The sequence below is a fragment of the Oncorhynchus kisutch genome, unplaced genomic scaffold, assembly GCF_002021735.2.
Source record: "Oncorhynchus kisutch isolate 150728-3 unplaced genomic scaffold, Okis_V2 scaffold495, whole genome shotgun sequence".
NCBI lineage: Eukaryota > Metazoa > Chordata > Actinopteri > Salmoniformes > Salmonidae > Oncorhynchus > Oncorhynchus kisutch.
This window is the reverse complement of record NW_022262440.1, coordinates 46,063-60,979: the sequence shown is the minus strand read 5'-3', so window position 1 is coordinate 60,979 and position 14,917 is coordinate 46,063. Positions and strand designations below refer to the sequence as shown.

General features: G+C 42.3%; 1 protein-coding gene across 1 annotated transcript in view; it reads right to left on the bottom strand.

Moving 5' to 3' along the window:
• LOC109886250 (puratrophin-1-like) overlaps positions 1–14,917 on the bottom strand; it is a gene marked incomplete at its 5' end in the record, with an annotated part of 135,452 nt that overhangs the window by 80,818 nt on the left and 39,717 nt on the right. The window contains 2 exons of the mRNA XM_031815694.1: positions 11,874–12,065; positions 13,903–14,025. Coding sequence (XP_031671554.1) covers positions 11,874–12,065; positions 13,903–14,025 — 315 coding nt within the window. The remainder of the gene's footprint in view (positions 1–11,873; positions 12,066–13,902; positions 14,026–14,917) is intronic.

The window sequence follows — 14,917 nt, the reverse complement described above, 5'->3', positions numbered from 1 at the left end:
AATATGGTTAACATTAACACAGCTAACAGCTCAATATGGTTAACATTAACACACCTAACGGTTCAATATGATTTACATTAACACAGCTAACAGCTCAATATGATTAACATTAACACACCTAACGGCTCAATATGATTTACATTAACACAGCTAACAGCTCAATATGATTAACATTAACACAACTAACAGCTCAATATGGCTAACATTAACACAGCTACCAGCTCAATATGATTAACATTAACACAGCTAGCAGTTACCAGCTCAATATGATTAACATTAACACAGCTAACAGCTTAATATGGTTAACATTAACACAGCTAGCAGCTTAATATGGTTAACATTAACACAGCTAACAGCTCAATATAATTCACATTAACACAGCTAACAGCTACCAGCTCAATATGGTTAACATTAACACAGCTAACAGCTAACAGCTCAATATGGTTAACATTAACACAGCTAACAGCTCAATATGGTTAACATTAACACACCTAATGGCTCAATATGATTTACATTAACACAGCTAACAGCTCAATATGATTAACATTAACACAGCTAACAGCTCAATATGATTAACATTAACACAGCTAGCAGCTCAATATGATTTACATTAACACAGCTAGCAGCTAGCAGCTCAATGTGGTTAACATTAACACAGCTAACAGCTCAATATGATTAACATTAACACAGCTAACAGCTCAATGTGGTTAACATTAACACAGCTAGCAGCTCAATATGGTTAACATTAACACAGCTAACAGCTAGCAGCTCAATGTGGTTAACATTAACACAGCTAGCAGCTCAATATGGTTAACATTAACACAGCTAGCAGCTCAATATGGTTAACATTAACACAGCTAGCAGCTCAATGTGGTTAACATTAACACAGCTAACAGCTAACAGCTCAATGTGGTTAACATTAACACAGCTAACAGCTAACAGCTCAATATGGTTAACATTAACACAGCTAACAGCTCAATATGGTTAACATTAACACAGCTAGCAGCTCAATATGGTTAACATTAACACAGCTAGCAGCTCAATGTGGTTAACATTAACACAGCTAACAGCTAACAGCTCAATGTGGTTAACATTAACACAGCTAGCAGCTCAATGTGGTTAACATTAACACAGCTAACAGCTCAATATGATTTACATTAACACAGCTAACAGCTAGCAGCTCAATATGGTTAACATTAACACAGCTAGCAGCTCAATGTGGTTAACATTAACACAGCTAGCAGCTCAATATGGTTAACATTAACACAGCTAACAGCTAGCAGCTCAATATGATTTACATTAACACAGCTAGCAGCTAGCAGCTCAATATGGTTAACATTAACACAGCTAGCAGCTAGCAGCTCAATGTGGTTAACATTAACACAGCTAGCAGCTAACAGCTCAATGTGGTTAACATTAACACAGCTAGCAGCTCAATATGGTTAACATTAACACAGCTAGCAGCTCAATATGGTTAACATTAACACAGCTAGCAGCTCAATATGATTTACATTAACACAGCTAGCAGCTCAATATGGTTAACATTAACACAGCTAGCAGCTCAATATGATTTACATTAACACAGCTAGCAGCTTAATATGGTTAACATTAACACAGCTAACAGCTAGCAGCTCAATGTGGTTAACATTAACACAGCTAACAGCTCAATATGGTTAACATTAACACAGCTAACAGCTAGCAGCTCAATATGGTTAACATTAACACAGCTAGCAGCTCAATATGGTTAACATTAACACAGCTAACAGCTAGCAGCTCAATGTGGTTAACATTAACACAGCTAACAGCTCAATATGGTTAACATTAACACAGCTAGCAGCTTAATATGGTTAACATTAACACAGCTAACAGCTCAATATAATTCACATTAACACAGCTAGCAGCTCAATATGATTTACATTAACACAGCTAGCAGCTAGCAGCTCAATGTGGTTAACATTAACACAGCTAGCAGCTCAATATGATTTACATTAACACAGCTAGCAGCTCAATATGATTTACATTAACACAGCTAGCAGCTCAATGTGGTTAACATTAACACAGCTAACAGCTAACAGCTCAATAAGGTTAACATTAACACAGCTAACAGCTCAATAAGGTTAACATTAACACAGCTAACAGCTCAATAAGGTTAACATTAACACAGCTAACAGCTCAATATGGTTAACATTAACACAGCTAGCAGCTCAATATGATTTACATTAACACAGCTAGCAGCTCAATATGATTTACATTAACACAGCTAGCAGCTTAATATGGTTAACATTAACACAGCTAGCAGCTCAATATGATTCACATTAACACAGCTAGCAGCTCAATATGATTTACATTAACACAGCTAGCAGCTTAATATGGTTAACATTAACACAGCTAACAGCTAACAGCTCAATATGGTTAACATTAACACACCTAACGGTTCAATATGATTTACATTAACACAGCTAACAGCTCAATATGATTAACATTAACACACCTAACGGCTCAATATGATTTACATTAACACAGCTAACAGCTCAATATGATTAACATTAACACAACTAACAGCTCAATATGGCTAACATTAACACAGCTACCAGCTCAATATGATTAACATTAACACAGCTAGCAGTTACCAGCTCAATATGATTAACATTAACATAGCTAACAGCTCAATATGGTTAACATTAACACAGCTAGCAGCTTAATATGGTTAACATTAACACAGCTAACAGCTCAATATAATTCACATTAACACAGCTAACAGCTAACAGCTCAATATGGTTAACATTAACACAGCTAACAGCTCAATATAGTTAACATTAACACACCTAACGGCTCAATATGATTTACATTAACACAGCTAACAGCTCAATATGATTAACATTAACACACCTAATGGCTCAATATGATTTACATTAACACAGCTAACAGCTCAATATGATTAACATTAACACAGCTAACAGCTCAATATGATTAGCATTAACACAGCGAACAGCTCAATATGGTTAACATTAACACAGCTAACAGCTAACAGCTCAATATGGTTAACATTAACACAGCTAACAGCTCAATATGGTTAACATTAACACACCTAACGGTTCAATATGATTTACATTAACACAGCTAACAGCTCAATATGATTAACATTAACACACCTAACGGCTCAATATGATTTACATTAACACAGCTAACAGCTCAATATGATTAACATTAACACAACTAACAGCTCAATATGGCTAACATTAACACAGCTACCAGCTCAATATGATTAACATTAACACAGCTAGCAGTTACCAGCTCAATATGATTAACATTAACACAGCTAACAGCTTAATATGGTTAACATTAACACAGCTAGCAGCTTAATATGGTTAACATTAACACAGCTAACAGCTCAATATAATTCACATTAACACAGCTAACAGCTACCAGCTCAATATGGTTAACATTAACACAGCTAACAGCTAACAGCTCAATATGGTTAACATTAACACAGCTAACAGCTCAATATGGTTAACATTAACACACCTAATGGCTCAATATGATTTACATTAACACAGCTAACAGCTCAATATGATTAACATTAACACAGCTAACAGCTCAATATTTTTTATTTATTTTTTTTATTTTACCTTTATTTAACCAGGTAGGCAAGTTGAGAACAAGTTCTCATTTACAATTGCGACCTGGCCAAGATAAAGCAAAGCAGTTCGACAGATAAAACGACACAGAGTTACACATGGAGTAAAAACAAACATACAGTCAATAATGCAGTATAAACAAGTCTATATACAATGTGAGCAAATGAGGTGAGAAGGGAGGTAAAGGCAAAAAAGGCCATGATGGCAAAGTAAATACAATATAGCAAGTAAAATACTGGAATGGTAGTTTTGCAATGGACGAATGTGCAAAGTAGAAATAAAAAGATAATGGGGTGCAAAGGAGCAAAATAAATAAATAAATTAAAATTAAATACAGTTGGGAAAGAGGTAGTTGTTTGGGCTAAATTATAGGTGGGCTATGTACAGGTGCAGTAATCTGTGAGCTGCTCTGACAGTTGGTGCTTAAAGCTAGTGAGGGAGATAAGTGTTTCCAGTTTCAGAGATTTTTGTAGTTCGTTCCAGTCATTGGCAGCAGAGAACTGGAAGGAGAGGCGGCCAAAGAAAGAATTGGTTTTGGGGGTGACTAGAGAGAGATACCTGCTGGAGCGTGTGCTACAGGTGGGAGATGCTATGGTGACCAGCGAGCTGAGATAAGGGGGGACTTTACCTAGCAGGGTCTTGTAGATGACATGGAGCCAGTGGGTTTGGCGACGAGTATGAAGCGAGGGCCAGCCAACGAGAGCGTACAGGTCGCAATGGTGGGTAGTATATGGGGCTTTGGTGATAAAACGGATTGCACTGTGATAGACTGCATCCAATTTGTTGAGTAGGGTATTGGAGGCTATTTTGTAAATGACATCGCCAAAGTCGAGGATTGGTAGGATGGTCAGTTTTACAAGGGTATGTTTGGCAGCATGAGTGAAGGATGCTTTGTTGCGAAATAGGAAGCCAATTCTAGATTTAACTTTGGATTGGAGATGTTTGATATGGGTCTGGAAGGAGAGTTTACAGTCTAACCAGACACCTAAGTATTTGTAGTTGTCCACGTATTCTAAGTCAGAGCCGTCCAGAGTAGTGATGTTGGACAGGCGGGTAGGTGCAGGTAGCGATCGGTTGAAGAGCATGCATTTAGTTTTACTTGTATTTAAGAGCAATTGGAGGCCACGGAAGGAGAGTTGTATGGCATTGAAGCTTGCCTGGAGGGTTGTTAACACAGTGTCCAAAGAAGGGCCGGAAGTATACAGAATGGTGTCGTCTGCGTAGAGGTGGATCAGGGACTCACCAGCAGCAAGAGCGACCTCATTGATGTATACAGAGAAGAGAGTCGGTCCAAGAATTGAACCCTGTGGCACCCCCATAGAGACTGCCAGAGGTCCGGACAGCAGACCCTCCGATTTGACACACTGAACTCTATCAGAGAAGTAGTTGGTGAACCAGGCGAGGCAATCATTTGAGAAACCAAGGCTGTCGAGTCTGCCGATGAGGATATGGTGATTGACAGAGTCGAAAGCCTTGGCCAGATCAATGAATACGGCTGCACAGTAATGTTTCTTATCGATGGCGGTTAAGATATCGTTTAGGACCTTGAGCGTGGCTGAGGTGCAGCCATGACCAGCTCTGAAACCAGATTGCATAGCAGAGAAGGTATGGTGAGATTCGAAATGGTCGGTAATCTGTTTGTTGACTTGGCTTTCGAAGACCTTAGAAAGGCACGGTAGGATAGATATAGGTCTGTAGCAGTTTGGGTCAAGAGTGTCCCCCCCTTTGAAGAGGGGGATGACCGCAGCTGCTTTCCAATCTTTGGGAATCTCAGACGACACGAAAGAGAGGTTGAACAGGCTAGTAATAGGGGTGGCAACAATTTCGGCAGATAATTTTAGAAAGAAAGGGTCCAGATTGTCTAGCCCGGCTGATTTGTAGGGGTCCAGATTTTGCAGCTCTTTCAGAACATCAGCTGAATGGATTTGGGAGAAGGAGAAATGGGGAAGGCTTGGGCGAGTTGCTGTTGGGGGTGCAGTGCTGTTGTCCGGGGTAGGAGTAGCCAGGTGGAAAGCATGGCCAGCCGTAGAAAAATGCTTATTGAAATTCTCAATTATGGTGGATTTATCAGTGGTGACAGTGTTTCCTATCTTCAATGCAGTGGGCAGCTGGGAGGAGGTGTTCTTATTCTCCATGGACTTTACAGTGTCCCAGAACTTTTTTGAGTTAGTGTTGCAGGAAGCAAATTTCTGCTTGAAAAAGCTAGCCTTGGCTTTTCTAACTGCCTGTGTATAATGATTTCTAGCTTCCCTGAACAGCTGCATATCACGGGGGCTGTTCGATGCTAGTGCAGAACGCCATAGGATGTTTTTGTGTTGGTTAAGGGCAGTCAGGTCTGGGGAGAACCAAGGGCTATATCTGTTCCTGGTTCTAAATTTCTTGAATGGGGCATGTTTATTTAAGATGGTTAGGAAGGCATTTTTAAAAAATATCCAGGCATCCTCTACTGACGGGATGAGATCAATATCCTTCCAGGATACCCCGGCCAGGTCGATTAGAAAGGCCTGCTCGCAGAAGTGTTTCAGGGAGCGTTTTACAGTGATGAGTGGAGGTCGTTTGACCGCTGACCCATTACGGATGCAGGCAATGAGGCAGTGATCGCTGAGATCTTGGTTGAAGACAGCAGAGGTGTATTTAGAGGGGAAGTTGGTTAGGATGATATCTATGAGGGTGCCCGTGTTTAAGGTTTTGGGGAGGTACCTGGTAGGTTCATTGATTATTTGTGTGAGATTGAGGGCATCAAGTTTAGATTGTAGGATGGCTGGGGTGTTAAGCATGTTCCAGTTTAGGTCGCCTAGCAGCACGAACTCTGAAGATAGATGGGGGGCAATCAGTTCACATATGGTGTCCAGAGCACAGCTGGGGGCAGAGGGTGGTCTATAGCAGGCGGCAACGGTGAGAGACTTGTTTTTAGAGAGGTGGATTTTTAAAAGTAGAAGTTCAAATTGTTTGGGTACAGACCTGGATAGTAGGACAGAACTCTGCAGGCTATCTTTGCAGTAAATTGCAACACCGCCCCCTTTGGCAGTTCTATCTTGTCTGAAAATGTTGTAGTTTGGAATTAAAACTTCAGAATTTTTGGTGGTCTTCCTAAGCCAGGATTCAGACACAGCTAGAACATCCGGGTTGGCAGAGTGTGCTAAAGCAGTGAATAGAACAAACTTAGGGACAGCTAACATTAACACAGCTAACAGCTCAATATGGTTAACATTAACACAGCTAACAGCTACCAGCTCAATATGGTTAACATTAACACAGCTAACAGCTCAATATGGTTAACATTAACACACCTAACGGCTCAATATGATTTACATTAACACAGCTAACAGCTCAATATGATTAACATTAACACAACTAACAGCTCAATATGATTTACATTAACACAGCTACCAGCTCAATATGATTAACATTAACACAGCTAGCAGTTACCAGCTCAATATGATTAACATTAACACAGCTAACAGCTCAATATGGTTAACATTAACACAGCTAGCAGCTTAATATGGTTAACATTAACACAGCTAACAGCTAACAGCTCAATATAATTCACATTAACACAGCTAACAGCTAACAGCTCAATATGGTTAACATTAACACAGCTAACAGCTCAATATGGTTAACATTAACACAGCTAACAGCTACCAGCTCAATATGATTAACATTAACACAGCTAACAGTTACCAGCTCAATATGGTTAACATTAACACAGCTAACAGCTCAATATGATTTACATTAACACAGCTAACAGCTCAATATGATTCACATTAACACAGCTAACAGCTCAATATGATTAACATTAACACAGCTAACAGCTCAATATTGTTAACATTAATACAGCTAACAGCTACCAGCTCAATATGATTTACATTAACACAGCTAACAGCTAGCAGCTCAATATGGCTAACATTAACACAGCTAACAGCTAGCAGCTCAATATGGTTAACATTAACACAGCTAACAGCTCAATATAGTTAACATTAACACAGCTAACAGCTACCAGCTCAATATGATTTACATTAACACAGCTAACAGTTACCAGCTCAATATGGTTAACATTAACCCAGCTAACAGCTCAATATGGTTAACATTAACCCAGCTAACAGCTCAATATGGTTAACATTAACACAGCTAAAAGCTCAATATTGTTAACATTAACACAGCTAACAGCTACCAGCTCGATATGATTTACATTAACACAGCTAACAGCTCAATATGGTTAACATTAACACAGCTAACAGCTCAATATGGTTAACATTAACACAGCTAACAGCTCAATATGGTTAACATTAACACAGCTACCAGCTCAATATGTCAACAGATGGTAGGAGATAGTGTAGCTCTGCTAACACCCACACTGGGGTCACTCTGCTGTGGTTTGAGGGGAGGAAGAGAGGAGGGGGGAGAACAAGGTGGGAGGGGTGCTATGATTATGCTAATCTGTAAATGTGATACTGATCATTCTGTAGGGAGGACAGCTGTTGTGGGCTGTAGCCATGGCTGCTGACCCTGAGAGAGAGAGGGACTGTCTGTCTGCAGAGAGAGAGACATCATCCCATATACCACCCTATTCCCTATATAGTGCACTACTTTAGACCAGAGCCCTATGGCACCCTATTCCCTATATAGTGCACTACTATAGACCAGAGCCCTATTCCCTATATAGTGCACTACTTTTCACCAGAGACCTAGAGGGAACAGGGTGCCATTTGGAACACATCCATGGAGACTGGTGGAGAATGTAGTTGTAGTTAGCAGCTGTGACTGGAGGGGTGACTGGCTGGCTGGATGGCTGGCTGGCTGGCTGGCTAGCTAGCTGGCTGGCTGGCTGGCTGACTGGCTGGCTAGCTGGCTGACTGACCGGCTGACTGGCTGGCTGGCTGACTGACTGGACACTGAGCGATAAACATTGATAGAGGGCTGCTGATATTTTAGTGTCTGAGAGTATTGGCTCTGGAGAGACAACAGACGACAAGCTTGGCTGACTGACTGACTGGCTGGCTAGCTGACTGGCTGACTGACTGGCTGACTGGCTGGCTGGCTGGACACTGAGTGATAAACATTGATAGAGGGCTGCTGATATTTTAGTGTCTGAGAGTATTGGCTCTGGAGAGACAACAGACGACCAGCTTGGCTGGCTGGCTGACTGACTGACTGACCGGCTGACTGGCTGACTGACTGACCGGCTGACTGACTGACTGGCTGGCTGACTGACTGACTGGCTAGCTGACTGACTGGCTGGCTGGCTGGCTGGCTGACTGGCTGGCTGACTGACTGGACACTGAGTGATAAACATTGATAGAGGGCTGCTGATATTTTAGTGTCTGAGAGTATTGGCTCTGGAGAGACAACAGACGGTTGGTTGAACTGACTCAGTATTATACCGTATGAGAAGGCTACCGTAAAGTCAAATACACCTGGCCAGTTCAGGGGTTCAACCGGGTTAATCACATCATCTATACCGAGTTCAAAGTCAAACCCTGGAACAGGTTTGTCAAGTCAGACATTTTCTTCAGCAGACTGTTAACGAGTTTAAATTGAGGACCGACAGATAAGACCTCTCTACTGGTTAATGTTTATGGAGTTGGTTAACTTGTCTAACATCCTGTTCTGTCTAAGTCTCTACAGAGCTTACAGTATGCCTTGTCTAACATCCTGTTCTGTCTTAAGTCTCTACAGAGCTTACAGTATGCCTTGTCTAAGATCTTGTTCTGTCTAAGTCTCTACAGCAGCTCAGAGCTTACAGTATGCCTTGTCTAAGATCTGACTGAGACAAGGAAGTGACTGACAATGTCGTGACCTCACACACACACACACACTCTGTGTGTATGACTGTGGTGAGAGACAATTGTATGTCAAGGCAGTGAAGTCACAGGTCACTGAGAGACCTCTTTGTAACACAGTGTGTCTACAGTCCCTCCTGATACTGCTCTAAGACACACACACACACACACACACTAGAGGTGCGTGGTCTGCTGTTTGTTCACCCACACAGACCCACAATTACTAATAGCCCATCCGTAACCACCCGTCTATACGTGATAGAGTGAAATATATAGGAAAATGCATGGTAAGGTAGTCAGAGACAGCAGAAAGATGTTTGGACAGGATGCAGGCTTTTTTGGGGCCTACTTCTGCTTATAATTTCTGTCATTTTGGTGGAAGGCTATTTATTAGTCAACTTGTCTATAATGAGATACATGCAGCTCCTCTTCTGTCAGTACTTGTTGCCCTAGAAGACTAAATAAACCCTGTTGCTCAACAGAATAATGTTATGACGTGATAGAATGAATCACTCTAGTTGACATCGGTCAAGTTTTCTCTGTCATTGTCACGTCCTGACCTTAGAGATCCCTGTTTATTCTCTATATTTTTGGTTAGGTCAGGGTACTCTAGTTTTTGTATATCTATGTTTTCTTTTTCGTTGTTGGCCTAGCATGGTTGCCAATCAGAGGCAGCTTTCTATCGTTTTCTCTGATTGGGGATCATACTTAGGCAGCCATTTTACCCATCGGTCAAGTTCTCTCTGTCATCTCCACTCCTTTAAGGATCCAACATTTAAAAAATTAGGGACCAGGGAGAAAATGCAATAAAAATAACTGACGGGAAATGATTTTCTGCATCAGTTTGACCGGTTGAAAGGAAAATAGAAAGCTGTGAAAAACGACCCAACATGTTTCTGATCAGATGTGAGGTCGGCTTGGATGCATATTGTATGTGTTTGAAATACTATCATCTTTTATGACGCTGATAAAGATAGCACCTTTACAGACGGTCCCTTACTACACATTCACATTCTCTCTAGATGCTGATAAAGATAGGGATCGTCTGAAAATGTGTTATCTTTATCAGTATCTTGAGAGAATGTGAATGTGTAGTTAGGGACCATCTGTAAATGTGCTAACTACACATTCACATTCTCTCTAGATGCTGATAAAGATAGCACCTTTACAGACAGTCCCTATCTACACATTCTCTCTAGATGCTGATAAAGAGGGTACCTTTACAGACGGTCCCTAACTACATATTCACATTCTCTCTAGATGCTGATAACGATAGGGACCGTCTGTAAAGGTGCTAACTACACATCCTCTTTAGATGCTGAAAGAAATAAATCATATTTCTCCACTACTGTTCCCGAATCAAAATGTACATTTGGTGGATCATTTTACTGCAAGAAATACTTCCATCTGCAGGAGTTACAGTCAAACAAAGAACAAAGGATCCTGATGAAACACACCCTATGGAAGGATCCTGATGAAACACACCCTATGGAAGGATCCTGATAAAACACACCCTATGGAAGGATCCTGATAAAACACACCCTATGGAAGGATCCTGATGAAACACACCCTATGGAAGGATCCTGATAAAACACACCCTATGGAAGGATCCTGATGAAACACACCCTATGGAAGGATCCTGATAAAACACACCCTATGGAAGGATCCTGATAAAACACACCCTATGGAAGGATCCTGATAAAACACACCCTATGGAAGGATCCTGATAAAACACACCCTATGGAAGGATCCTGATAAAACACACCCTATGGAAGGATCCTGATGAAACACACCCTATGGAAGGATCCTGATGAAACACACCCTATGGAAGGATCCTGATGAAACACACCCTATGGAAGGATCCTGATAAAACACACCCTATGGAAGGATCCTGATAAAACACACCCTATGGAAGGATCCTGATGAAACACACCCTATGGAAGGATCCTGATGAAACACACCCTATGGAAGGAACCTGATAAAACAAACCCTATGGAAGGATCCTGATAAAACAAACCCTATGGAAGGATCCTGATAAAACACACCCTATGGAAGGAACCTGATAAAACAAACCCTATGGAAGGATCCTGATAAAACAAACCCTATGGAAGGATCCTGATAAAACACACCCTATGGAAGGATCCTGATGAAACAAACCCTATGGAAGGATCCTGATGAAACACATCCTAACGAAATAGCATGTGCCACACCGAGTCTTGTGAATGATGCTGAGGCAGTAAAGAGAGAGCCTGAGACAGAGAAAGAGGGGGCGAGATAGAGAGAGAATGAGAGAGAGAAGGAGAGAGAGAGAGGGTGAGAGAGAGAGAGAGAGAGAGGGTGAGAGAGAGAGAATGAGAGAGAAGGAGAGAGAGAGAGAGAGAGAGAAGGAGAGAGAGAGACAGGGTGAGAGACAGTGAAAGACAGAGAGAGACAGTGAGATAGCAGTTCCTCTTACCTTGTCGAAGAACTCGTAGAGACGTACGGTCTTGTCGATGTTGGTCTTGGTGTCTTCTACCCTCTGGGAGAAGTCGTGCAGGTGGACCCAGAAGGATCGAACTTTGACCTCGTACACCTGCAGCTCGGCTGACGACAAGTCTTCCCAGTGTTCTAGACGTTTCAGCAGCGCCTCGCCTCCCTTACAGTGCTCCTATAGGACAGAACAGACAGTCAACTCTAACCCTTACAGTGCTCCTATAGGACAGACAGTCAACTCTAACCCTTACAGTGTTCCTATAGGACAGACAGTCAACTCTAACCCTTACAGTGCTCCTATAGGACAGACAGTCAACTCTAACCCTTACAGTGCTCCTATAGGACAGAACAGACAGTCAACTCTAACCTTTACAGTGCTCCTATAGGACAGACAGTCAACTCTAACCCTTACAGTGTTCCTATAGGACAGAACAAACAGTCAACTCTAACCCTTACAGTGCTCCTATAGGACAGACAGTCAACTCTAACCCTTACAGTGCTCCTATAGGACAGACAGTCAACTCTAACCCTTACAGTGCTCCTATAGGACAGACAGTCAACTCTAACCCTTACAGTGCTCCTATAGGACAGAACAGACAGTCAACTCTAACCCTTACAGTGCTCCTATAGGACAGACAGTCAACTCTAACCCTTACAGTGCTCCTATAGGGCAGACAGTCAACTCTAACCCTTACAGTGCTCCTATAGGACAGAACAGACAGTCAACTCTAACCCTTACAGTGCTCCTATAGGACAGACAGTCAACTCTAACCCTTACAGTGCTCCTATAGGACAGACAGTCAACTCTAACCCTTACAGTGCTCCTATAGGACAGACAGTCAACTCTAACCCTTACAGTGCTCCTATAGGACAGAACAGACAGTCAACTCTAACCCTTACAGTGCTCCTATAGGACAGAATAGACAGTCAACTCTAACCCTTACAGTGCTCCTATAGGACAGACAGTCAACTCTAACCCTTACAGTGCTCCTATAGGACAGACAGTCAACTCTAACCCTTACAGTGCTCCTATAAGACATTACTTTAACACCTCTGAACAAAATGTCGGCAGTCAATCTCTTTTGTGTTCACACAGCAAAGACCTTGACGTCGTCAGTCACTCAGCCTTGTTACAATACTCCAAACCTGAAGGTGGCAGTAGTGTTGTTTGGCAACGCATGTCCGTGTTATTAGCTTAGCTTATGGTCTAGATTCCAATGTTATCTAGCTATCTAGCTAGCTGCGCTAATGTTGCTATTTTGTATAAAGCCCCTGTAGATAACAGCCAGATCCCACAGATAGATAACTAAAAAAACAACTGCATTCACTTTCCATGATCCCATACTGCCAGCGGCAGCCCATAGCCAAATGTTTAGCTAACGAACGTTAGCATATTCGCTAGCTAGCGCAACATAGCTAAGCTAGCTAAGGACACTGCACTAAGTCGGCAGCTAATTGACAGGCGGCTGTTTCATGGAAACTAATCCATTGTGATTTAATTATAATGTCAATACTAGCTAGTATTAGCATTATAATGTGGTTGTTAGCATGGAGGACGTATTTAGTGTTTGTGTGCATTGTGTCTGTGCACGATCCCATAGCCTACATACATGACATGTAACCGTGGATGTCAGTCAGACAGCCAGTCAGTCAGACAGCCAGTCAGTCAGTCAGTCAGCCAGACAGTCAGTCAGCCAGTCAACCAGTCAGTCAGTCAGTCAGTCAGAGGTACCTACGTAGGCAGCAGTGTAGCGGGAGAGAGAGACAGCCAGCCAGTCAGCCAGTCAGTCAGTCAGTCAGCCAGTCAGTCAGTCAGTCAGTCAGACAGCCAGTCAGTCAGCCAGTCAGTCAGTCAGACAGCCAGTCAGTCAGTCAGCCAGACAGTCAGTCAGCCAGTCAACCAGTCAGTCAGTCAGTCAGTCAGAGGTACCTACGTAGGCAGCAGTGTAGCGGGAGAGAGAGACAGCCAGCCAGTCAGCCAGCAAGTCAGTCAGTCAGTCAAAGGTACCTACGTAGGCAGCAGTGTAGAAGTCTCTGAAGAGGGTCTGTTTCCTATGCAGCTGCTCCAGAGAATCCTCCAGCTCTCCGAGCGTTCTCAGACGGCTCTCTCCAACCTCCTCAATCCAGTCACTCACCTGCACACACACACACACACACACACACACACACACACACACACACACACACACACACACACACACACACACACACACACACACACACACACACACACACACACACACACACACACACACACACACACACACACACACACACACACAGGTCAATATGTTACTATTCCCTCTACTAGAATCCTCCAGCTCTCCGAGCGTTCTCAGATGACTCTCTCCTACCTCCTCAATCCAGTCACTCACCTGCACACACACACACACACACACAGGTCAATATGTTACTATTCCCTCTACTAGAATCCTCCAGCTCTCCGAGCGTTCTCAGATGACTCTCTCCTACCTTTATTATACACAGATTTAAAATATCTATTGATAACAAATGTTTATTTTGGGACTGGAGTGAGTCAGATGATGTTGTTGGAGTGAGTCAGATGATGTTGTTGGAGTGAGTTAGAGGATGTTGGGGTGAGTTAGAGGATGCTGGAGTGAGGAGTGAGACAGAGGATGTTGGAGTGAGTTAGAAGATGTTTGAGTGAGTCAGAAGATATTGGAGTGAGTTAGAGGATGTTGGAGTGAGTTAGAAGATGTTGGAGTGAGTCAGAAGATGTTGGAGTGAGTCAGATGATGTTGGAGTGAGACAGATGATGTTGGGGTGAGTCAGATGATGTTGGAGTGAGACAGATGATGTTGGGGTGAGTCAGAAGATGTTGGAGTGAGTCAGATGATGTTGGAGGGATGTTGGAGTGAGTTAGAAGATGTTGGAGTGAGTTAGAAGATGTTTGAGTGAGTTAGAGGATGTTGGAGTGAGTTAGAAGATGTTGGAGTGAGTCTGAAGATGTTGGAGTGAGTCAGAAGATGTTGGAGTGAGTCAGAAGATGTTGGAGTGAGTCAGAAC